This window comes from Neopelma chrysocephalum, unplaced genomic scaffold, assembly GCF_003984885.1.
Source record: "Neopelma chrysocephalum unplaced genomic scaffold, ASM398488v2 Primary Assembly neopelma1_283, whole genome shotgun sequence".
Taxonomy (NCBI): Eukaryota; Metazoa; Chordata; class Aves; order Passeriformes; family Pipridae; genus Neopelma; species Neopelma chrysocephalum.
Window position 1 is genome coordinate 697,996 of NW_020897945.1, and position 23,717 is coordinate 721,712.

At 61.8% G+C, this 23,717-nt stretch overlaps 2 protein-coding genes and 1 long non-coding RNA gene across 5 annotated transcripts in view; all 3 read left to right on the top strand.

Annotated features, from left to right (window-relative positions):
* The window catches only part of MIDN (midnolin), a 9,522-nt gene extending 8,852 nt beyond the window's left edge, over positions 1–670 (top strand). The window contains 1 exon segment of the mRNA XM_027704594.1: positions 182–670. Within this exon segment, the coding sequence (XP_027560395.1) occupies positions 182–444 (263 nt within the window). The 3' untranslated portion in view covers positions 445–670.
* A 5,750-nt stretch (positions 671–6,420) lies between these two features.
* LOC113978002 lies at positions 6,421–16,877 on the top strand. The gene is made up of 3 exons (XR_003537471.1): positions 6,421–6,460; positions 7,284–7,339; positions 15,433–16,877. It is a non-coding gene; the product is annotated as an uncharacterized LOC113978002 (long non-coding RNA).
* A 1,334-nt stretch (positions 16,878–18,211) lies between these two features.
* CIRBP (cold inducible RNA binding protein) lies at positions 18,212–22,812 on the top strand. Of its 3 annotated transcripts, XM_027704597.1 has the most exons (8): positions 18,212–18,343; positions 18,937–19,045; positions 19,146–19,252; positions 19,699–19,837; positions 19,928–20,012; positions 20,119–20,183; positions 22,400–22,492; positions 22,658–22,812. In XM_027704597.1, the coding sequence occupies exons 2-7, from the start codon at positions 18,943–18,945 to the stop codon at positions 22,402–22,404; spliced, it is 504 nt and encodes a 167-aa protein (XP_027560398.1). In that variant the 5' UTR covers positions 18,212–18,343; positions 18,937–18,942; the 3' UTR covers positions 22,405–22,492; positions 22,658–22,812. The 3 variants fall into 3 exon arrangements, with proteins under 3 accessions (XP_027560398.1, XP_027560397.1, XP_027560396.1); XM_027704596.1 differs by lacking the exons at positions 22,400–22,492; positions 22,658–22,812 and adding an exon at positions 20,525–21,279; XM_027704595.1 differs by lacking the exons at positions 22,400–22,492; positions 22,658–22,812 and having other exon boundaries at positions 20,119–21,559.
* The last annotated feature ends 905 nt before the right edge of the window (positions 22,813–23,717 follow it).

A 23,717-nucleotide genomic window follows, 5' to 3' on the forward strand; every position in this document is an offset into this window, starting at 1 on the left:
GTGGGGGGCTGTGTGTCCCCCTGGATGTGGCTCAGGGCAGGTCCCCATGACCCCCCTTCCCCCTGCTGTGGGGGTGTCCACACATCTGTGCCACGAGCGGCTGCCTGGGGGCCCGCATGCCCCCCACCCCCAGCCATCCATGGCAGCCCCCCTTGACCCCCTGCCCCCTTTCCCCCCGCAGGGGACCGCCTGAGGCAGACGGAGAACCGGGCGACGCGCTGCAAGGTGGAGCGGCTGCAGCTGCTGCTGCAGCAGAAGCGGCTGCGGCGGAAGGCGCGGCGGGACGCGCGGGCACCGTACCACTGGGTGCCCAACCGCAAGGCCGGGCGCACCAACAGCAACAGCAGCGTCTCCAGCGAGGGCAGCCTGGACCTGGACTTCGAGGACTCGGTCTGGAAGCCAGAGGTCAAGGCCGAGATGAAATCCGAGTTTGTCGTAGCATAGAGAGCCCGTGCCCGGGGGGGAAACCCGGGGGACTGTGCCGGGGGGTCCCGTTGGCGCGGGTGTCACGGGCCGGGGCTCCTCGAGATTCGCCGTCTCCCACAACCGGACGCCTCGGGCCGACCCGCGTGTCACAGGGAGAGCCCCCCACCCCCCGGTCGCTTGGGTTTGGGGAGATGGGGGGGAGCAGCTGGAGCCGCCCCCTCCCCGCAGCCTCCCCAGCTGGGAATGGGGGGTCCCAACACCCCCCGGGGGGGGTCCTGGGACATATCGAAGCTGCTGCTTTGCTGTGAAGAGGGGCTCAGCGGGGGGAGCTCTGGGCCCCCCCCCGCGTCACCCCCCCCCGGTGCAGGCAGGAGGAGGTGAAGTCTCTCTCGGAGGTGCTGGAGCCCCCCCGATTTGGGGGCCGTTTGTTTTCCTTCCCTTCTATATGTAGCATTGCTCGGCTGCGGGGCTGGGCCCCCCCGGGCAGTCGGGGGGGGGGACACGTGTGTGCCTGGGCCCCGCCGCCGCAGCCCGGGGAGGGGGGACGGGGTGGGGGGGGCTTTGTTTTGGGGGGGTGTTCATTTTTTTTTGGGGGGGGAGAAGCCAAGGCGCTTTCCCTCCGCGGCCGAGCCCAAACTCCGCGGCGCTGGGCTCCTTCCCCCCCCCCACTTGGGGGGGTGGGTTTTTTTTTTTAAAATAAAAAAAAAAAAAAAAAAGGAGAAGAAAAAAAAAAGAGAAAAAACCTGAATAAATAACCCCAAACTCGGTCCCGGCCGTGAGGCTGGTATTTATAGACATTAATGACCCGACTGAGCCAATACTGACATAGTCTTCATAGGCCGTAGGATCCTTTTTCTTGTCCGACTTGGATTTTTTTCCGTCAGGATCTGTGCAAATAGAGCCCCCACGTGATGTGTTTTTTGTCTGTAAAAGTCTTTTTTTTTTTTTTTTTGTGTGTTTTGGGGAGAGGGGGGGCGGGGGGGAGAGCGAGGCTTTTTCGGTCTTTAATATTTTATTTTTTATTTTTGAAATAAATTTGGGCAGTCTGGATGCAACCGTGCCTGGCGTTGTTATGGGGGAGGAAAAAGGGGGTGGGGGGGGGGCACACAGGACAGCTGGGCACCCCCTCATCCTGCCTGCAGCACCTTGAGGTCATTGCCCTCAGTGACACACAGCCGTGTGCCCGTGCACACGCATGACCTGTACCTGTGCACACGCAGGGCCGTGTGTCCTCAGCTCCACGCGTGCTCTGCACACCTGTCCAGGTAGATGTGCCCACACAGCCCTGTGCAGGTGCCCACGCGTGTGCTCAGCACTCACACACGTGTGTGTACCCTCAGGAGGAGGAGGGGGGTGATGGAGCTGCCCCCTCCTCCAGGGAAGGGCTGTTTCCACCCTCTCCAGGTGCCGGACCCAGGCCCGTGGCTCTGCAGGGGCTCATCCGACCGGGTGCTCCCGGTCCCATCCCACCTGGAGGAGCTGGGCCGGTTCCACCAGCTGGGTTGGCTGCAGGTGCTGCCTCCTTCTCTCCCTCCCTCCCTCCCTCCCTTCCTGGCCTCCTGTGCCACGGCGGGGCGGCCGCGGGCCAGGGTGGGGGGTTGATGGCCACAAACCTGGCTGTGCCTCAGTTTCCCCACCTGCAGTTGCAGGTCAGTGTCCTGTGGCTTTCCCCTGCCCCGGGAAAGGTGATGGGATGGGGATGGCCCTGGGGACATCTGTCAGTGCCATCCCACCCATGGGACCCCCTTCCCATGGCCCCAGGTTCTCTGGGAGGGAACTGTGGGGGCCTTGGGGTGTCGGTGGCCGTGTGGTGCCAGGGCAGGGGACCTTGTGGGCTGGGACACCCCTGGAACTGCCCTGTGACATAGACACAGTGACGTGGTGGCATGATGACACTGTCACCCTCAGGCCCTGGGCACACCTGGGGGTGGATGAATCCTCATGGGGGGCTGTTATTTGGGGAGGGGGCAGAGGTGGCTGCCTGTGTCCCCTGTACGTGTCCCCTGCCATGTCCCCCATCCCCTGTCCCTGCACCCTGGGGATTGGGGACAATCCAAAGCTCCCTGGGGCACTCAGCACCCCACGGACAGGATGGGGGTCTTGGCGGTTCTTCCCGTGGGGAGCTGGCCGGACCCCAAACCCCCAGGAGCAGCCGAGTGCCGGAGGAAGCCGGGCGGGAGCGGAAGCAGCTCAGGTTCCTGCGGTGACAGGAGCTGCACCGGGCACCCCGCGCCCTGCTTTGACGTCATTTCGGGTAGAGCAGCACCCGGGACCCCCCCCCAGCAGCCCCCGGCCCCCCCCGACACCCCCGGCCCGTGCCAAATTTGGCAACGGGAAGAGCCGCCGACCGCGGCAGGAGCAACACGGAGACCTTGTAAGGCAATGGCTGCCGGGAGGGCACGCGGGGGACACGCACACGCGTGTGCGCGGAGGGACACGCGCCAGCAGCCGGGCACGGGGGGGGGCACACAAACCACGGTGCTGTGGGGGCTCCCCCAGGGACCTCAAACCTCCAGCCCGTCCTGGGGGTCCCAACAGCCGCTCCTATCCCACGGGCTCAGCTCAGTGTTTGGAGTCCTGGAGGAGCCGTGGGTGCTGCAGGGTGTGAGCTGGGACAGGCCCCAGAGCACGGCATGGCACTGCATGGCACGGCACAGGATGGACCAGGCACCCACAGGAGGTGTCTGGGGTACGGCAGGAGACAAGCCAGGACATGGGGCACCACACTGTGCCACACCACCACCTCCTCCTCCTCCTCCTCGCTTCCCCCAGCCCGGCCAGCACCCGGCACTGCTGCCAGGCTGTGCTTATCCCAGTGCTCCCAGTATGGAGCAATCCACAGCGCCAGCGTCATGCCTGCGGTGTGGCGCCTGCCAGGGGGGCAGCGTGGGTGTCACCTGGCAGGTGTGTGTGTGTGTGTGTGTGTGTGTGTGTGTGTGTGTGTCCATGCACAGGTGTGTGTGTGTGTAGGAGTGTCCCCATGCACACGGGTGTGTCCCCGTGCACGCGGGTGTGTGTCCGTGCACCCACGGCTGCTGGGTGCGGGCAGCTGGCGCGGGTGCCCCCCTTGTCCCTCCGCCCAGCCCTCGCTGCAGAGGGTGCGCCAGGAAACACCCACGGCTCCCACAGCTCCCAGGGCTCCCGGCACACCCGTGGGCTCCCGGCACACCCGTGGGCCCCGTGCACGCCCACGGCGCCGGCCACGCCACGGCCCCGCGGTGCCGGACACACCCGGCCACGGGCATGTGTGGGGCAGCGCGTCAGTCAGTCCTTGCACGCCCAGCCCTCGCGTTGCACACCCCCCCTCTGCACCCCACAAACACCCCCAGCCTGCCAACACACGTGTGCCCCCCATGTGTGTGCATGAACCCCCCGTCCGAGGGCAGTGGCTGTGCCCGGTGTGCCCACCCCACGCCCCCACGGCCCTGGGACCCCCGTGGCTGCCTCCTGCCCCCCCCCCAGCACAGGGCACGTCACGGAGCCCCAGCCCCGCAGCCCCCCGGTATCTCCCCCACGGGCGAGAGACGGGGCTGGCACGGTGGTGCCAGACGCCGGGTGGGCGACGTTGCCGCGTGTCCCTGGCACGAGTTGGGAACGCGGCGTCTGCCGCAGCGGGGTCCCAGGTGGGGGCAAGCCCCGGCCCCCGCACGGGGCTGCAGACAGTCCCCCCACCCGGCTCTGGGGCACCTGCCAAGGCTGGGGCACCCATGGGTCCCCCCGGGCATCCCTGAGGGCGCAGAGACCCCAGAGGGCTGAGGCCCCTGCACCAGGCCCCAGTGCTGCCGTGGGGCTGGGCTGTGGGCTGGCAGCCCAGGCGTGGGGTGCAGAGGCAGCTGGGGGGGGCCGGGAGCTGCTGGTGCAGGGACGGATCCTGGAATTAAAAACATTCCAGGAACTGACTTTGAACCAGATAAAATAACAAGCGCCGCAAGGAATGTCTCACCCCGCCCGCCGGCCACGGCCCCAGGGCGCTCCCCACGGCCTCCCACTGCTCCACATGTGTCCACGGGCCCTTGCACATGCGTGTGCACACAGCCAGCACGCACACGCGTGCACCACAGCCCGGCTGCAGGTGCAGCCCCAGCGTGCACAGGCTGGGGGGGGTCTTGGGGTCCCCAGGGGTCCCTGCAGTGCAGGCTGAGCACCCCACCTGCAGTGAGGGGCTGCAGCTCCCCTGGACTGCTCTGTGAGGCTGCACACGCACAGCCTGTGTGCATTGCATGTGCACATGTGTGTGAACACGGCCGTGCACATGTGGCTGGTGTGGGTGTGGGCTCAGCTTTCCCCTCCCTCCCCCCCCACGGCACCCCCGGCCCACTTCCAGCCCGGTGGGGGGGCAGAGGGTCCCCCCATGTCCTGCCCAGCCCCAGGGCCTCCTCAGCCCCCCCAGCCTGGCCGGCAGAGCCCGGCGTGCCTGGGTGGTGACATCACAGGGGTGGCGGGGCCGGGGGCGCGGCGCCAGCCCCTCCCCTGGGACCCCCCCACCCGCCGGGGCTGGGGTCGCAGAGCGGACAGAGCAGCAGCAGGAGCTCCACTGGGTGTCCCAATCAGGCTGCCTGCCCTTGCCAGCAGCAAAGACCCCAAATCCCCTTCCCCACCCCCGTGGAGATCCCCCCCACAAAAAAATCTCCCAGCTGACATGTTGTGAGAGAGGACACGGGCCAGTTGGCCTCCACAGGGGATGACACTTAAATGGCCCCAGTGACACCGGTGTGGGCGAAGGTTGACTCTCTGTGTCACCCCAATCCCCCAGCCTGTGCCGTGGGGGTCCTGTCCCCACAGCGTGGTCTCGGACACCGTGGCAGGGCCGAGGGGACGCGGGGCCGGAGGGCAGTGCCGGTGCGTCACCGTGTTTACAAGGACCTCGAGGAGCCCTGGTGACGTCCGCGCTGGCCCTGCCAGCCCAGGCCCTGCCAGGTGGCTCAGTGCCACCGCCACAGCGCTCCCTCCAGACACCGCTCAGATTTTTGGGGCTGGCGTGGGGCTGCCTGGGCCCGGTGATGCAGGGGGCACGGAGCAGGGTGTCCCCCCACCAGAGCCGCTGTGTGAGCAGCAGATGGGGCGTGCACGGGGCTATTTATAGCCGCAGGACCCACAGGTAGTGACAGTGCGTCAGCGGTGACGCAGCCCTGGGGACGCTCGGCCACACGCCCCCACAGCCACATCCCAGGGGCCCCCCGGCCTCCATCACACAGGAGTGGGGTGCTGGGGGGGCCCCCATGTGTGCCAGTCACACCTGCAAGGTGCTCAGCCCTCGGCTGTGCTGCGTGGGGGGTGGTTTGCTGAGGGCCATGTGCCCGCACCCCCCCGCAGATCCACGTGTGTGTGCATGTATGTGAACATGGTCCCTGAGAGCAGATGTTGTGTCTCTGCGTGGCCAAGGCTGCGTGTGTTGCCGTGTGTGCCCACACGTGCCCCAAGTGCCACGGCTGCAGCTGCGCTCTCATGTTGCTGCGTGTGCCTGTCCATGGCCACACGCGTGTGTTCTGCTGCATGCACACGCTGCGTGTGTGGCCGTGGCGTGTCTCTGCGTGTGCGCGTGGCTGCGGTGGCCGGGGGTGACTCAGCCCCCAGGCAGCCCAGGAATGCCCCCTCCCCACCCCTGGCCTGTGCTGGGAACGGGCCGTCCTGGGGACGGCGACACCCAGGGCTGACCCAGACCCTGCTGGGAAGATGAGGCGGTGCCCCCCTCCCCGCTCCCCCCATCCTTCCCCCCCCCCTCCCGCCTCCATCCTGCCCCCCCTCCCATCCTGCCTTCTGGGAACCGCTTACAGAGGCGGAGGTGGGGGGCCAGGGGGAGCTGGGCAGGGCTGGGGCCCCGCGGCTGGCAGGAAGGCGGGCTCCCCCCGGGGACCCCTCGGCTCCCCTCGGGGCCCGGCGGGCCCGGCCGGGCTGCGGGGCCGGACCCGCCAGGCTCCGCTCCGCGCTCCGCGCTCCGCCCCGGGCTTTCCGCGCCCCCGGCTCGTTCATTCATAGATCGCGCGCGCGCTCCCGGGCCCATTCATCCCGGCGCGCGAGGAGCCCCGTTACCGTGGTAACCGCCCCCCCCGCACACCCCGGTACCGAGCGGCGGCCGGGGGGTCCCTGCGCCCCCCGAACCCCCCCGTGCGCACCGGGACGGGGCCCGGGACCGCCCGAGGGTCCGTGTGTGTGACCGGGAGGGGGAGGGAGGGCGGGCGCGTTTTCCCGGCGGCGGGACCCAGGGGGCGGCTGTGCCCGGGGGGCGGCTGTACTCGGGGGTCCCCGCGTTCGCGCAGGGACCTGCAGGGAGGGCGAGGGCTCCCCTGGGGCTCCCGCCCGCTCAGCCCCCCGAGCCTCGGGCAGCGGCCGCCACGTCGGAGGGGGCGGCCCCCTCTCGCCCCCCCGGCCCCCGCAGTTTCCATCGTGGGCTGGGCTTCGCGCAGCCTTAACCTTGACCTTCTCCCCGCTCCCCGCTCCCCCCTCCCCGTCTCTGCGGTCGTGGCGCTGAGCTCCGGCGCTGGGGAGTGCGAACCACCCCCAAGAGTGGTGGGGACCCCGAAACGCCCCGAGGGTTGCAGGGAGCGCGGTGGCTGTGGGGTCGGGGTACGAACTGCAGGGTGGCAGCGGGGTGCGCCAGTCCTGCACACGAGGGTGGGTGCAGGTCACACGTGTGCACCCACAGCTGTGTGTGCGGGGGGTTGTGCAGACCCTGCGCCCACCCTCCCGTGCAGCCCAGGTCCAGCTGTGTGGGGAGGACAGATGTGCTGCCGTGGGCACCCACGGCGCAGGGCCCGTGTGAGTTGTGGCAGAAAGTTCCAGAGTGTGGCAGGGGCCGGGAGGATGGGGGGGAACTGGAGCTGGACAAATCTTCCAGACAGCCTCTTCTGCCTTCCCAGGGCACCTGGAGAGAGGAGCCACAGGTGGAAGAGAAGCTGCTGCTCCAGCCCCACAGGTGGTCTCTAGCCCAGGGGCTGAGGTACCAGTGTGACAGGGCAGTGCTCCAGGTCAGTGTGGGGCTGAGCGTGGATCCTCACACGGCTGCACTTGTGTGTGCCTTGCACAGGCGGGTTCTCCTGCAGTTTGTGCACGTGGAGGACACGGGCAGGCGAGAGCACACGTGTGCATGTGCACACACGTGTCAGTGCTTGTGCCCTCGGGCACAGCTGTGTCTGTGTGTGCTCTGAGCCCCCGTGGCTGCGCTGCCGGGATGGGTGGGTGGGTGCTCAGGGCCGCGCTCACGCCGGGGGTTGCCCTCACATGCAGCCGTGTGCGAGTCGCGGGCTCCGCACGCCGGGCCGGGCTCCTCGCACTGCCGGGATGACTCACGGGCTCGCAGAGGAAGCCGTGACTCAGTCCTGGATTCCTGCCGCTCCCCACCCCCCCTTCCCCGGCCGCTCCGGCCATCGCGGCCACGTGGAGCCCCTGGGACCGGCCCGGTGGGTCACAGCGAGTTCTGGGGGTCCTCGTGGGGCTGCTGGGAGCCATGCTGGGGGCACACGCCCCTTCCCTGGGCCATGGGGACCGTGGGGTCTGTGGGGACCCCAGTGCCTTCGGGCACTCGGGAGGAGGCAGCCACGGGTGCTCGGGGTGGCACCGACCCGCCCCAGCTGGGCGCGGGGTTCCGGCTCGGGCACATTTCCCGGGGTGTCTTGGGCAGCTGCAGCTGTGCCACCCCCAGGCAGCAGTGCCAGGCACTGCCCCGAGCTCCCATGCAGGGGGGTCCTCTCTGTGCAGGGGCCGGGGCTGCTCCACCTGCCCTGGGTTTGCTGTGGGTTGGGGCACGGCAGCGGCTCCACCTGCCCCTGGCGCTCGGCCACCTCTGGCACCAGGCTCTGCAGCTGCTCTGGCTGCCGGCCCGGTGCCGGGTGGGGGTCCAGGGTGCCACAGGCAGCACGGGGGACCTGGGTAGGGGACAGCTGGCTGCAGAGGGGGGCAGTCAGCGGTGCCTTGTGGTGCTGAGGTGCTGAGCCAGGGGCCAGCAGTGCTGTGCAGTGCTCAGGGTGCTGTGTCGGCGTCACTGGTGCTGTGCAGTGCCCGGGGTGCTGTGCTGGCGGTGCCACGCAGTGCCCAAGGTGCAGTGCCACGGCACGGGCAGCCTCTGTGAGTCAGAGCAATGTGCAGTAGCTGCCCCCTCCCCACTCACCCGTTCCCAGGCCCTGCTCACCAGATTCACTTTCACAATGACTGGTGCAGCCACTCGGGCTCTGCTGAGATCGCCCTGGCCCACGCTGCCCACGCTGCCTGTGGCCTCCTGCCCTCTGTCACCACCTGTGACCCTGCACGGTGCTGCCGCTGGCCTTGGCCAAGCCCCCTTAGCCCTGGCCCTCCCCAGCTCCTGCCTCAGGGGCTGCCGAGCAGGGCGATGTTTGCCCTCCTGAGCGGACCCCGCGTGTCCCCGACCCCGCGTGTCCCCGTGGGGCTGCAGCCCCTGCGCAGGGCCGGGGTCCGGCGGGTGGCATTGGGGTGTCACGGCCGGCAGTGAGTCAGCACAGGCAGGTGGGGACGGACACAGGGACGCCGTGATCGGGGACGCTGTGATCGGGGAATGACTCATGTGTTAAACAAACAAACAGGCGAGTCTGTGTCGGCAGCTTCCTCCTCGCCCCAGCACCGGGGAGCCGTCGGTGCACCCCGGTCACCGAGCCCCCGCAGCCACACGCGATGTCACGGGCACATATGTGCACAGGGAACCCCTGCCCTGCAGCTGGCAGGATGGTCCCGGGGGTCCTGAGGCAGGGGGTGATGGGCCCTGGTGATTCCTGGGATGCCCAAACACCTGCCTTTCGCCCTTGCTGGCCGGAGCCGGGCGGGCACCTGGCTCCCAGAGCCGGGGATTTCCCAGGTCCAGCCTCACCTGGGCTGGGGCCCTGTGGCCTCTCCCTGGGCCTGCAGGTGTAAAACCCAACCATAGGTAACCACCCAGCCCATGGCACGGCCGGCCTGCCTGGGCACCCTGCAGCTCAGCCACGTGCCTGCCGGGCTGGGAGCGAGCTGGGGGGTGGCAGCCAACTGCCCGGCTCTGGCTCGTCCCGGTCCTGCAGCCCCTGACCTGCAGGTCCCACTGCTGAGCCGAGTTCAGTCTGTTCTCAGCCTAAAGGTGCTTCTCCCAGGCCCTGCTGCGTTGGGGGGCTGTGAGCGATGCTGTGCCCTCGGCACAGGGTCCGTCCCCCTGACCCCCGGTGGGGCTGTGCCGTCACCACCAGCGAGTCCGAGCGTGACCCGGGGCCTCGTGCGCACGCACACCCAGAACGTCAGGAATGTTTTGTGGGGAGGCTGGAAAACGGTCAGTCGTTTACTGGATTTTTTTCCACCCTTTCTGCTGTGGGTTTGGCCAGGGGCCTGGGGCGGGCTTGGGGGGTGGGTGTGAGCAGGCGTGTGATGAGCCGGGTGTGATGGGGCTGGCGAGGGCTGCGAAAGTGCTGAGCTGGTGTGAACCCGCCATCCCCATCTCCTCCTCTCCAGCCCTTCCTGGAAGCGGCTGCAGGGAACGTTCCTGCCGGGTGTGGTTACGTGGGCAGCTGTGCCCATCCCCAGGCGTTGGCAGGGAGAGGCCAAAGGCAGGGGGTGCAGCCTGGGGGGTCAGTGCGGGTGCCCTGCGTGCTCCGGCCTCGCTGAGGGGGGACGAGGTGAGGGGCCCACACAGGCTGGGAATGTTGCTGCTCCTCGGGTCCCTATGCCACTTCCCTTTCCCCGTGGTGGGAACGTGGGGCTGGGGGGAGCGTGTCCTGCCTGGAGCCACACGCTGAGTCAGGGACAGGACAGGAATAGTGTCGGGTGCCTGAGTCACAGCCCGCGTGCAAAACCAGCAGCACTTCCCCAGGAAGGGGGAACCCCAGGGCCCTGACACCCCCTGGTATTGTGTCAGCCACTTCCCTGGGATCAGGGTCCCCCACTCCTGCATCAGCCATGGCTCCCTCTGGAGCTGGGACCTGCCACCGCCGCTGGCTCTGTCCCTTGCTGCTGTCACCAGCCACAAGGACAGGAGATCAGGCAGGGATGCAGGCAGGGAGCGGCTGCCCCACCACAGGACCTTCTCTCTGTGCCCACGCAGGGCACGGAGCCCCCCAGCCCCCAGTGCCAGCCAGGGTGCCGTGCTGGTGCTCCCCTGGCACACGCGTGTGCACGGTGCACCCCCACCCCATTGCACTGCAAGTGTGACAGACCCTCCTGCACCCCCCCAGCCGTCCGTCTGTCCGGCTGTTCCCCCGCCAGCTCTCACAGACCCCCCCCTCCTTCCTGCCTCCCCCAGAGTGTTCCCGCAGTGTCTCCATTGATAAATCTGGAGCGTTGCCATGGCGACGCTGCCGTGGGGCGCAGCACAGGGCTGCCGAGGGGCCCAGGCCCACGGCGCGGGGCCGGGGGGGCTGCTGGATCCACGCGTGTGGCCGTACATACACACGTGTGTGATTTCACAGCGTGTGGCTGCACACGTGTGTGCACGTCCCGTGCTGGGGGCTCGGGGGGCCCAGCACTGTTTGGTGACTGCACCGCGCCGGCAGTGGGACCCCACGGGGGAGCTGGAAGGGGTCTGGGGCAGGGGGGCGGCTCTGGCATGTCAGGGGAGCACAGAGGGGGCTGGAACTGGGCCCTGCTCTGGGGAAGCCCCGGGACCACCCAGGGACCGCTCACCGCCTCCAGCACAGCCAGGCAGCTGCAGACCCTGGGGGTCTGGGGCTGGGGGGGCTCGGGCAGGCAGTGCCTGCCCCCAGGCAGCTCCCGCTGTTCCCTGCACCCTCTGGCACCCACGGCCGCTGCGCTCGGGGGTCCACGTGGGGAGCCCACGCCTGCTTTGGCCACACGTGTTCGACCCCGTGGACGTGGGCAGAGCCCGGTGCCGCCGGTGCCGCAGCCCTGAGCGCCCTGCGGGGGATCGGGGGTGCTGAGGGGGTGCTGGGGTCAGCCCCGTATGCAGCCAGGAGCCAGGGGACACAGACAGGACCCCAGGGTACGGGGTGACGCGGGATTGCTGCCAGCGGGGCCGTGGCACAGGCGTGGGCTGCGCGGGCACACGCGTGCGGTGCCGCGTGGGCAGGATCGGTGCGTGTGGCGTGGCTGCCCTCTGCTGCCACGGCCACGGCAGCGCCCGGCACCACGGCACCCCTGGGACGCCGCGGGGGGGCCTTGGCAGGGACCCCCTTTGTGCAGAACAATGGCAGATCCCCCTCCCGCCAGCCCCTGGCCCTCGCCTGCAGCCTGTGGGTAAGGGTGAGGGGCTGCCAGGGCTGGGGGGAGCAGGGGAGGGGGCTCCGAGATGTTGTTAAAGACGAAATGTCCCCACACCCCTCAGCTGGGACAGGGTCATGCAGCAGCCAGGAGGAAACAAAGCATTTTCTGGGCTTTCAGAGCCCTGAGGAGGGGGCTCAGCCTGGGTTGGGCCGGCGTCGGTTCCTGGTGGTCTCCACTGGTCTCGGGGGCGTGGGGCTGGTGTGGATCCTGCAGCTCCATCCCATCCTCCATCCCACGTTGGGAAGCAGGTCATGTCCGGCTCCCAGCACGGCGGCAGCGCTGGGGGAGCTCAGCTTTCTGGGGCAGCTCCGGGCTGCTGGGAGCAGCCAACTCTGCTTCCTGCGCTGTTGGGGCTCGAGAGGGAGGGTTTCCAGCGGGGCTACGTGGCACTGCCATCTGGGGGACAGGGCGTTGGGGGGCTCAGCCCCCCACTTCCCTTCAGCTCACCCATCTCCTCCCTGGCAGCAGTATAGGGAGGGCTGGGGGAAAAAGAGGGTTCTGTGCAGGTTTGTCTGAGGAAGCTCACTGGGTGGTGGGATGCTGGGATGGGCTGGGATGAGCACTGTGGCTCCTTGCAGAGGTGTGAGGTCAGTGGGATGCTGGGGGTCTTGGCTGCTCCACGAAGGGCATCCCCCTGCCCCAACGGAGGGCTAGGGGTGAGCTCCTAAAAACCTCTTTGCTCCAGGAGTTGCTCCCTCAGCTCGGGGCAGCTGATCTGGGTGGTACCAGCCTGTGCAGTGCCAGGATCCGGCCTTTCCCTGCGGAACGCCCGGCTCCCAGGGCAGGTGTGGTGCTGCTGGAGGCAGAGACGCTGCCTCTACCTGCCTCCATTCAGATCAGCGCGGGGGGAGCGCGGGGGGAACTTTCCCGACTCGTTTCCCCACCTTAAGGGGAAAAAAAGAGAAGGAGTCGCATGACTTGGAGCTTCCCGAGAGGCAGCGCGGGGAGAGAGTGACCCAGGGAGCCAAGAATCTGCTCCGCTGTCGTGTCTCATTCCTGCTCTGCGGCGCAGGGCTGGGAGAGGTTGGGTTACGGGAGGCGCGGAAAGGGGACGGTGCAGGATGAGCTCATGCGAGGGCGCGGGAACCTTCTGGGCAGGAAAAAACGTTGATGCTGCAGTTCAGGGATTTCTGCAATCGCGGCTGTTCCCGCAGATCCCGGCTCGCTCCCCCGTGCCCATGGCAATCGACCCGCCCGGGGGGGCTGTGGGGCTCAAGGTGGTTCACGTGCCCTCGCTGGGACATGGTAGCACATGGCGAGGAGCTGCAGAGCAAAGAGGGAGAGTGGGGGGATGTGGGGTCCTGGGGGGACACCGGGGTTCTGGGGAGCTCCAGGACCCTTGTGCAGGGAGCTGGACCAAAGGCCACCCTGCACAGGCTTGAGGGGGGTGTGGGACTATTGGCCCCACGACAAATTGTGGCAGCAAACCCCAGTGTGAGGTTTTGCTACCTGGTCCCCACGGCCCGAGGCGGTGCCACCACCAGTGAGAGGGGGTGTGTGGAGGGGCACAAGGGGTCTGGAAAAGCTCCAATTTCCCCCAGCACCGGGGCTGGCTCCCCTCGGTGTGCAATTCACCCCATGCTGTGTTCCTGGCTCCTGGCAGTTTTCCCCCTGCTGACTGTGGATAAATCCTTCCCACGTCTCCAGCCCTCCGTCCCACAAGGTCTCCCGGTGTCGCGCGGTCAGAGGCTGTTTGTCCTGTCCTTGGGTAGCATCTCCTGCCCTTAAGAACTCGATGCTGCAAATACTCTTAGATGATGATTAATGAGCGCTTATATAACTGAGCTGAGTCCTTAATGCAGCCGGGAGGGTGACAGGAGGGAAGGTGGGAGCAACAAACCGCACGTCGCTGCAGCTGCTGCTGCTCTTCCCACACCGGAGCAGCCGCATCCCGCACGGGGGGATGCTGGAGGGATCCTGGGCAGCCCCCACTTGGGTTTTCCAGGCAGGTTTGGATGCCGTGGCATGGCCAGGCTCTCCAGCACGGCAGAGCTGGCAGGGGAAGGGTTTATGCTGGTGTGACAGTGTCTGGAATGTTGTGCTGATGCCGGCGAGCTGGGAGTGCTGGAAAAGGGTCCAAATCCCACAGCAACGCCTGACTGTGGCCCACGCGGGGTGACAAGGCCGCTGCCAGAGCCGCTGTGTGCTGGGTGCAGTCGTTTCTAAATTTGGCTGTGTTTGGGCAGGTAGGGATGGCCTGACACGCAGGATTTGGTTTTCCATAATCTGGCTGGGAAGCACCAGCCCTGATAAATCTGCTGCTCAGTGCCAAGGCACTTACACGGTTGCCATGGTTACCACATGCTTATTTTCACCATCTTCCTCACCTCAGCCGGGGTGCACCGGCATTCCCAGCCCCGAATCCCCCCTCACCTCAGCCGGGGTGCACCGGCATTCCCAGCCCTCAATCCCCCCTCACCTCGGCTCATTTCCTATAATACTCTGGTTTGGGTATCCCAACGCTGCTGTGCATCCCAGCTTTTTGCTGTGCATCCAATCCCCCTGCTCCCTGTGCATCCGATCCCCCCATGACTGCAGATCCAATTCCCCTGCTCCCTGTGGATTCAATCCCCTCGCTCACTACGGATCTGATTCCTGTGTATCCAGTCCCCCCCATTCCCCGTGGCTTTGTCCTACAACTCGGTAAATCCCGGTCCCAGTAACCGGCCGAGGGAAGCGCAGCAGCCCCGGCTCCTCGCCATGGCAACAGCAGGATTGCGTCAGGGCTTTTCTTTCCAACTGCAAAGCTGGATGAGCAACTCCCTCAGGGACAGGAGTAAGGGAGAAGGGAATATTCTTTTCCCCGGGAGCTTTGGGACTGCCAGTTCCCAAATTCGGCCCCGGCTCAGTGTTTTGCTCCTTGCTCCTGGGTCTGGGGCCGCAATGGGACAGTGCGTGGTCACACAGGGCTGAGACACTGGGGACAGGGAGGGTTCCTGTGCCAGGGACAGTGAGAATTCCCATGCCAGGGACAGTGAGTGCTCCCGTGCCAGAAAGGCTCCGTGTGCCTTCCCCACGCCGTGGCATCTCTGCTGGTGGCACAGGCTGAGCTTGCAGGGAGCCGGGGAAGGAGCCGGAGGTTTGGTGATGGATGGCTGCTTCAGTCCAGCCTCGCATTCCCTCCTTCCCTGCAGCCCCAGCAAAAACAAAGGGAGAGAAGGCGGCTCTTCTGCTGTTCGGGATGTGCTGGGCCTCGCTGGACCATGCTGGCTCTGCTGTGCCCCGGAGCAGGAGGGTGGTCCTGGGGGCTCCCCGAGGCCCAGGGGGAGGAACAAGGTGCCAGAGCCTGGAGCAGGCGTGGGCTCGTGGGTGGTTGTGTTCCCTCCCAGCCCTGGGTAAGGCCCAGCCCCAGAGCAGAGACACCCAGCGCTGTCCCTGGCGCTCGGGCACCCTCTGTCCCATCCTCCCTCCCGGCGCTCCCCTCCCCGGAGGAGCTGCTCTGGGATTTGGGAACCTCATCAGAGTGGTGCCCGGGGCGGGGGCTGCCCTTGGCTCCTGAGCAGGTGCCAGGGCTGCCGAGCAGGTTTGGGCTCCTGCACAGCTCTGGGCAGTTCCGTGTGCCCTGGAAACCGGCCAGGAGCGGAAGGACTGGGAAAGGTCCCTGCAAACACCACAGCAAGTGGGGACCCTCGGAGAAAACACCCACGGGTGAGGCTCTGGAGCTTACGCAGGGACTGGGGCAGGATTGGTGCAGAGTGACCTCTGTGTTCTGCCTCTGGGGTGTCATGTGTTCACGACCCCTGGCAGGGCCCTGCCGCTGCAGGACCTGAATCCTGTGTTGTTTCATTGCTTAATTAACTGCCCTAATGATTTGTGCAGGTGAGCTGCTCGCCATCCTGATCCCAGCACCGCTTCCAGCCGCAGCTGGAGCCCTTGGGATGTGCAGAGATGTCCCTGAGCCCCTCGGGCAGGTGACACAGGGCTGCTGCAGCCCCCGTGTGCAGCCTGGTCATGGAATACCCTGCACTGGAAGAGACCCACGAGGATCATCGAGGCCACGGCTGACGTGACACACACCGTGTCTGATGCCCTGGGTCAGGAACGAGCAGATCTGGAGCACGGAAAGCTCCTGGGAGCTGTGGAATTGGGGCAGGAATGTGGTTTCCTCGGTCCAGCTCTCGTCGTTTCTCTGGGTAACTCTGTCAGTGTCAAAGCAAAGGCATCAACACACCCAGGTGAGACCAAAGTCACCCTTTTGGGACAAATCCAGCCAGGGCTGCAGTCGCCATTCCCTGTCCCAGGAGCTGCACTGCTCCCACGAGCCTTTCATCCTGCTGGGACTCGAATTCCTCTGGAGCAGCAAAGGCTCACAGGGTTATTCTCGCAACATCCGACCTGCCTGGCTTCGTGTGAGGAGCCAAAACCCCATGAATCCTGGTGTTTGTCCCTCGAGTTTGCAGCAGGGATGGTGCTGGGCTGGCAGCTCCTCCCGCTGCGTCCCAGGGTGGCTGGAAAACTGCTCCGTGCATCAAGGTCACTTTATCTGCCCTCATCACGGGCCAGAAACGCTCATGTTAATGGGTCTCTAATTTAATCAAAGTGCAGGGCTGGGATCTTTTTTCCTTCTTGAAGGGCAAAAATCAATTTGCAATGACAGCGGATGCACCTCCTCGCCCCTCCAGGCTCCTGGCAGACCACTCAGAATTAGCCCCACACAAAATTAGGTGGAATTAAAAAAACCCACCAGACTTATTCAGTAATTCAGACCCAGAATTTAAAATTGAAATGCCCGTCTCAAACCAGCAATCAGTTTTCTCATTTGCATAAAATACTGTACTACTTTCTCCTTCTATTCGCAGTTTCATCCCGTTTTTAACTCTTGCTCTTTGCATATTTACAGAACCATGGAATATTCTGAGTTGGAGGGGACTCACAAGGAAGTCCAACTCCTGTTACGGGTGTTTTCTTCTTTGCTGCAGAACATATCAGATACAATTAATTATATATATAAAACTGTAAATTATCATTATTCAGTGTTGTTAATTTGCTCTCAGGACTGAAAAGTGAGTAAATTTTTTCACAGTAAGAAATAATAATAATAATAATAATAATAATAATAATAATAATAATATTGTCTTGATCTGTCACCAATATTGGGCTTTTTTAGGTGCTTTTGAGCACTTTGGTGGCACCGTCCCACCCCTGCAGGCCTGTGTGCTCAGAAAAAACACCGACGGGGTTTCATAATTACTGTATGTGTTGTTTATAAACAGCCCTTTTCCTGCAAATCCCGGAGGTGTAACAGCAAATCAGAGAGGAAAAGGCCAGTTTCTGTGCTCTGGGAGGCACGGAATGGGCGCTCCCTGCTTTGACGGGGCAATCACAGGCGGATTTCTTTGCATCTCCCTGCGGTTTGTTTTTCTCTTGTCTCAGCGCTCGGTTTGGAAATCAATCACCAAAGAGCCCTGATTTCCATCCTCCAGTGGTTTTATTTATTCTGTGCAGCTGGGAGGGAAGGACGGAAGAACGGAAGGAGGGCGGCCACACGCTCCTGCTGTGAACTGCAGTGGGAATTACAGGGAATTTCTGGAAGCAGCGCCGATGTGTCCAGTCCTGTCCCTGGCCGGGGGACACACACAGTGACCCGTGATGTGTCCGGTCCTGTCCCTGGACAGGGGACACACACGGTGACACCACAGCCCCGTCCTCGCCGTGTTTCCTTCCCGTTTTCCTCCCTGTTCCTTCCTGCAAGTTTCCTCCTCTCCCATATATTTGTTCCCTCCCTTGAGTTCCTTCCTCTTCTACATTTTAAAACATTTTTCTACACGAGATTGTAATTATGAAACACTGAACATTTTTATTTTAAGGGCTTTTTCAAACCCCTGTAGCCCCTCACTGAGACACGTGTTTATCTTTGTCAGAGTTTCCTCTTTCAGTACGGAAGTTTTTACTGCTGGAGGCGTTCTCACCTTAAGGAAACCTCAGGGTGGGCTTTTAAACATTCCAGTGGGAAACGGGCTGAGCAAAGATCTTTTATTATTATGTTTTGAGCAAAACTTTTGTTGCTTTGGCTGCTTCTCGCACTCATCGTGCTGAGCTCTCCCAACTATGTGTGTGGGACGGCACTGAGAGGAGGAGGCTGGAGGGATCGTTCCCTACGGGCCGTGGGGCAGGGAGGAAGGGTGGTGACAGGCCGGGGCCCTGGGCCGGGGGTGACAGGAGGGGACAGGGCGGGAGGAGCCTCCGGGTCCGGGCCGGGGGCAGCGCTCGCTGCCCAAGATGGCGGCGGCCCCTGAGGCGGCCCCTTTGTCTGCGGCCGCCGCCGCATTGCGAGAAGGGCGCGAAACTGGGGCAGCGCGGCCACGCCCCCAGCCCGCGGTGTGGACGGGGCGTGCGGCCCCCCCGGCCAATCAGCGGCCTCCACTTCCTTCCCTCTCACAGGGGCGCTCCCGCCCGCCCCCGCGAGCGCAGCCAATCGGCGGCGCCCACCGCGCCCCGCCCCCGGGTGGGCGGAGGGGGCGGGGCCACTCGGCTGTTTTGTTTATGCGCCCCTCCCCTCGCTCCCCGCCGCGGCTCATGAATATTAAGGAAGTACCGCCCAATCGGGTGGTGCGGCGGTGGCAGCGCTTTGGTGGCGTAATCGCCCCGCCTTGCAGCGGGATTAATCTGCATATTCATGAGATGGGCGGGGCGGAGCGCGGACGTTTATAAGGCGCCGCCCCGCCAGGCTCGCCGTACATTGCGCTGAGGCTTTGAAGTGCTGTGTGGACCACGCACCGCCCGGGCACCGGTGAGCGCCGCCGCGAGGGGCGGCCGCGGCCGCGCCGGGCCGGGGGGGGGGGGGCTGCGCCGAGCGGAGCCGCGTTCCGGGGGCGGAGGGCTGGGTCACAGGGTAGGCCGGGCCGCGGCGCCCGCCCCGGCGCTCGGTGTGAGCCGCGGGCGTGGGGAGCGCGGCGGAGCGGGCCCGGCTGGGCCGTGTGTGTGGAGGCGGGAGGGGGAAGGGGAAAAGGCCGCGGAGGGGGGAAACGCGCGCGCGGAAACAAAATGGCGACGGGGCCTCGGCCGTGCAAAATGGCGGCGGGCGGGAGGGAGGGGGCGGTGCTGCGTCGGGCCGGCCGGCAGGCGGCGCCGCGGCGTGCGCATGCGCGCTGGGCCCGAGCGGGCGGGGACCGTGGGTCCCGCGGGGGCGGCGCTCGGCCCAGGGGCCGGGAGGAGACCCCCCCACCCGCGTCAGTCGCGGCCTCGGTGGCGTGCGAGGAGCCTCGTACGGCAGTGAGAGGCCACATCGTTGTTGTCATAGGTGGCGTTAGAACGGTTTAGTCTTTCGGACCTCGTTGGGAATGTGTTTTTTGAGTCGCTGACTTGGTTCTGCTGGTTTGGCAGGTCAGGATGGCATCAGACGAGGGAAAGCTCTTTGTCGGCGGGCTCAGTTTCGACACCAACGAGCAGTCGTTGGAGCAAGTCTTCTCTAAATACGGACAGATTTCAGAAGGTGAGACTGCAGAGTCAAGGCGGGCTGGCTTCCACTGGCTTGTTACATTCCCCAGGTGCTGATGTTTTGGGTTTTTTTTTTCCATCTCTCCTTTCAACAGTCGTGGTGGTTAAAGACAGAGAGACTCAGAGATCCAGAGGTTTTGGGTTTGTTACTTTTGAAAACATCGATGATGCAAAAGACGCAATGATGGCCATGAACGGAAAGGTGAGGAGGCCTTGGGGCTGATTCTTTATTACCAAAAACATAAGAGAATCAGGGGACGTGTGCTGTTGTTCAGTCTGTGCGGGAAAACAGATAAATGCCAGTGTTTCAAGGGCGTGAAATTATACAGATGTAGATAAGATGGTTTAATGATGTTACAAATATGTGTTCAGCAATTTATACCTGATACAAAAATTCTATGGTTTTACCTGTATAACTGTGATAGAGTAGAATTTTATAGGAATTTCTATATAATAGGAATTATATCTGGTTTAAATAGCAGTTTATTTGTCTATTTGGCTTAGTTGTGACAGGACATAAAGAATTGTGTAAGAATCAGTAAATTCTGGTGGTGCTTGGCTGATGGTGAAGCTCTGTAACTCTCCGCATATGTGCTTGGCCGTTTAGATATTTGACTTTTGCATGGGCTAATTGTGGCTCTGTTTCAGTCCGTAGATGGGCGTCAGATCCGAGTGGACCAGGCTGGGAAATCCTCCGAGAACAGATCCCGTGGCTACAGAGGGGGGTCCTCGGGGGGCCGGGGCTTCTTCCGCGGGGGCCGAGGCCGGGGCCGCGGCTTCTCCAGAGGTGAGAGCGTGTGGGTGACCCGCAGGGCCTGGAGGGGGGGGTGTCACTTGTCAGACTGCCTAATAAAACCACGTGTCCTGTTTTCCCAAGGAGGTGGAGAGAGAGGCTATGGCGGCAGCAGATTTGATTCCAGAAGCGGAGGCTATAACGGCTCCAGAGACTACTATAATAGCAGGTAAGGCCTGTGCAGCGCCGGGGGTCGTGGGGGGAGCTCTGCCAGCCCCGGTGGGTGTCACGGGAAGGGTCGAGCAGGTGTGAAGCAGGTGCTGTTTGTCCCGCAGGAGTCAAGGTGGCTATGGAGACAGGAACTCGGGAGGCTCCTACAGAGACAGCTACGACAGTTACGGTAAGTGCCGCTCCGAGCGGGAGCGCTGAGTCCGTGTGCTGTAGGAGCTCTGAACCTGCTGAGCCTGAGCCTGGAGTGGGGCAGGCTCAGGCTGTGGACGTGGTGGTGCCGGGAGATTCTAATTTAATGCATGTGCAGGAGTTGCTCGGATCTAAGGCAAAGCAAGTGTTAAAAAAGGTTGTTCTGGAGCCCAAACTCGGCTGCCCTTACGCTCTGACCCGCGGGTGGGGGATCTCACAGTAGCCAAGTAGCAGTAGCCTCGGAATAATGCAAGGGAGTAAAATGCTGGAACTTGTCTTTGCTTCAGTGCCTTTACAATTGTGCCTGCTTCTTGTCCTCAGCTACACACAACGAGTAAAAATCCTTCCTGACTCAAGATCGTCCTTCCAATGGCTGTATTTATAAAGATTTTTGGAGCTTCGCTGAAATGGTTATTGTGTAGTACATCTACTTGTATTTTCACTTTTGTAGTATTATCAGTTCTGATCTTGTCAAACACAGCCTGGCAGCTTCTGAAATGAGATGGTCTGATTAGACTGTCTTGGAGAAAGCTCTGCTTTCAAGTGGTTTTAATCTTTTTTGAAAGCACTTCAGATTTTATTTTATCCTCCATGATGAGCCAAGGTGTTACTTTTTTTTTTTTTTTTAAAGTTGGGGCCCCAATTCAGTTTCTTTTGAGCTAGAAAGGACTTTGAACCGATGTTCACTGGAAGCTGAACAAGCTGTGGACTATTTTTTTTTTTTTTCAAGTGCATTACCTTCGTCTTTTGTAACATTCCTTTAGTGTAGCAAGGTAGGAATGCGGCCTGGGTTCCGTTGGAAGGCAAACCACCTTGATATATCTAAAGAGAAACGTGCTTGTATGTTCAACCCGCATAACGGTATTTTTACTGTTGTAACGATGTAAATGACCCAGAACTAGACTTGCAAACTTACCATAAAGAGGTTCTTGAAAATGTTTATTTATATTGTCCTTTTTTACTGGAAGAAATATGCATATTCCATTGCTGTTGTATTTGAAGTGGTAAAGGATTCCTGTATACAGTTTTCTTTGGCTTTACGAAGCCTATTAAAAGACCGTCTGAAATGAACTCTGCTCCTGACATTTACATTTCATTGCACAACACAACCCTTGGAGACGAAGAACAATCTGGGAGCGAGAGGAGAAGATTAGGGATAGTGGCAGAGCCAGCCAGACGATTGACCAAGTGCTGGAATTTATTCCTAAAATCGGTCTTGACATGTGAATTGGCCAACAAATTTCACGTAAAACGGTCAAACTTGTCTAGAGGCTGGAACTACAAACCTGAGGGTGTGTTAGGAGCAAAGCGCAGTCGGAATGTCAGGAAGGCCTAATGGATGTTTGCTCAAAACCTGCTGTAGCCTACACTGGGAAGCTGTAGAGAAGAGCTGTAGTCCCTGGGCTGTTCCCTGCGTGCCGAGCGCGTGTGCGATGTAGGGGAATGCCGGGCTTAGGTAGCTGTGTCATTGCTTACAAGTTCTAAGAATTCTTTGCTAGCAAATGGAAACTGCAGTGTCCTTGGAGAAAAGAAGTGTTGTGCCTCCAACAGAAACCTCTGAGACGAGAGCTGCTCTCTTGGCTAGTTCATATGTGGAAATAGTCCTGTAATTCGAGGTAACTCCTTTTGCTCATGTCCGCATCCTTCCTCTTGTTGAGAGCTCATTTGAAAGTCTAATGTACCTGTGAAATATTCCTTTTGACAATTTTGGTCAGCTGCTGGAAAAACGTTTAACCCATGCCGTATGCAACCTTTGGCTTGTGGCACACCTTGGGTTCCACAGATCAGAGTTGGGCATGCAGCCGTGTCTTGCTGTAGGTACGGAAGCAAGATGGGAACGAACTCCCTGACTCGATATGTGTTCATCTATTGAGACTCTTCCTAGACTTCATTAAGTTGCTCACTTTAATTGTAGCTTTCTTTGCCATCCTACTTGTTGCCATTAACTTTTTCCCATGGCCCACACTTCCTAAGCAGCCATGTCCAAGTGTTAACTCTCTGCTTAGGGATCCAATCCATGGGCTGGCTGAGCACGGGCAGCAGCCGGCCCGGAACAGTTTTCCCAGACTGTGCTTTGTGGTGTGATGGGTTCAGCGATGGCTTGTGAGACCCTCGTACGCTGTGAGCTGTGTGGGGGAGGCGGGGGACGTGCAGCCTCTGCCCGGCGTTCCTGTTAATGCCTCTCTGCTTTGGCAGGCTGAAGGGACCAGGGGCACGGCCCGGAGCCTGAGCGGATCCTGAGGGACCAGAGCTGCGTTCCAGGGATGCCAGACTGAGTTTGCCAACCAGGTAACGTCCCTTCTCTCCACCCCTTGCTCCCCCGAGCTTTTCCTGACCCAAAAGCTTTGGTGTGCCCCTGTTTCGCAGCCTTGTGCTCTGAGTGGTCCAGTTAACCCTCTTTCATGGGTCCCCGTATCTTTGTCCCCCTTCTAATTCTGTTTTATTTCATTTCAGCACCGAAAGGCATCAGAGAAGACCGAGAAGGACAGACCCTGAGTGCAGTGGGGAGATGAAGAGCCCAGAGCAGTGGTGGTGCTGATTTTTACATGGGTCAATTGAACAAGTCAGTTAAGCCAGAATAAAATACTGCAATGTGGAAAAAAAAAAACCAAATCTCTGTGGTACTTTTGTGGGAAACATGAGAGTGTTTTTCTGGCAAGAAACTTACCTGGTGCACAGCCTAATTCAGAGCACAGAACACACCAGTGCTGTGGTGGTTGGGGCTCCAAGCAGATCGATGCCTGATCTTCAGGGAAAACAAGGTCTTGTTTTTGGTTAAATTCCAAAAATGTGGCAGCTCACTAATTAGTAGGATTTATCTTGGGAGAGGCTGACACTGTTTTGGGCAGGGTATGGCAGCGTGAGGGGTGAGGGCAGTGAGATTCTGATGGTCTCAGCTGCTCCTGCACGATTTTCTTGTATTAATAGTTGATTGCTTCGTCCTGCCTTTTTCTCCCCTTTTTTTAACAGATAAACTTGGAATTTGGTGAGGTGGCAAGTGAGGTGCTCACTCATGAGCCCTGGGGACTCCTCACACATCATTTCCCAGTAATAAGAGCCCCAGAAGGATATTAAATATAATGAAAGCTCAAGAGTGTGTGGAATCTTTGCTGAGAAAAATGCAGTCAGGTGAAGTTCAAACGAATTCAAGCTGAAAATACTTAAAAGTAATGCTTTGTAAGGCCTCCCTAAATAGGATGCTTTAGTGCAGGTAGGAATAATGAATAGATACAAAAATAGAGCCTGGGTGGAGGTGCTGTTATTTTTGGCACTGCTAATTACAGCGCTGCAATAATGATGTGTTGCACAGATAGATGAAGGAATTGCTGGATCCAGGGGCTGGATGTAGAACCAGGTGGCATCCTCGGGAATTTGTTTGGGTGCCATGTGGCTGATGTGACATCTGGTGTGAGCTTGGGTGACCCATTTTTAACAAAAATGCCCTTTTTAAAGTCCTGTGTGTCTGGGCAGCTTGAGACTTTCCCCGAGGGAAATCTGGGAGCAGAGTGGTGGT

What these genes read in the sequence shown, in the direction of transcription:
- CIRBP (XM_027704595.1), top strand. Translation starts at nt 18,943, where the DNA reads ATGGCATCAGACGAGGGAAAGCTCTTTGTCGGCGGGCTCAGTTTCGAC. An exon ending in ATACGGACAGATTTCAGAAG is followed by an intron (nt 19,046 to 19,145) that starts GTGAGACTGCAG and finishes TCCTTTCAACAG; the next exon opens with TCGTGGTGGTTAAAGACAGA. An exon ending in AGAGACTACTATAATAGCAG is followed by an intron (nt 20,013 to 20,118) that starts GTAAGGCCTGTG and finishes TTTGTCCCGCAG; the next exon opens with GAGTCAAGGTGGCTATGGAG.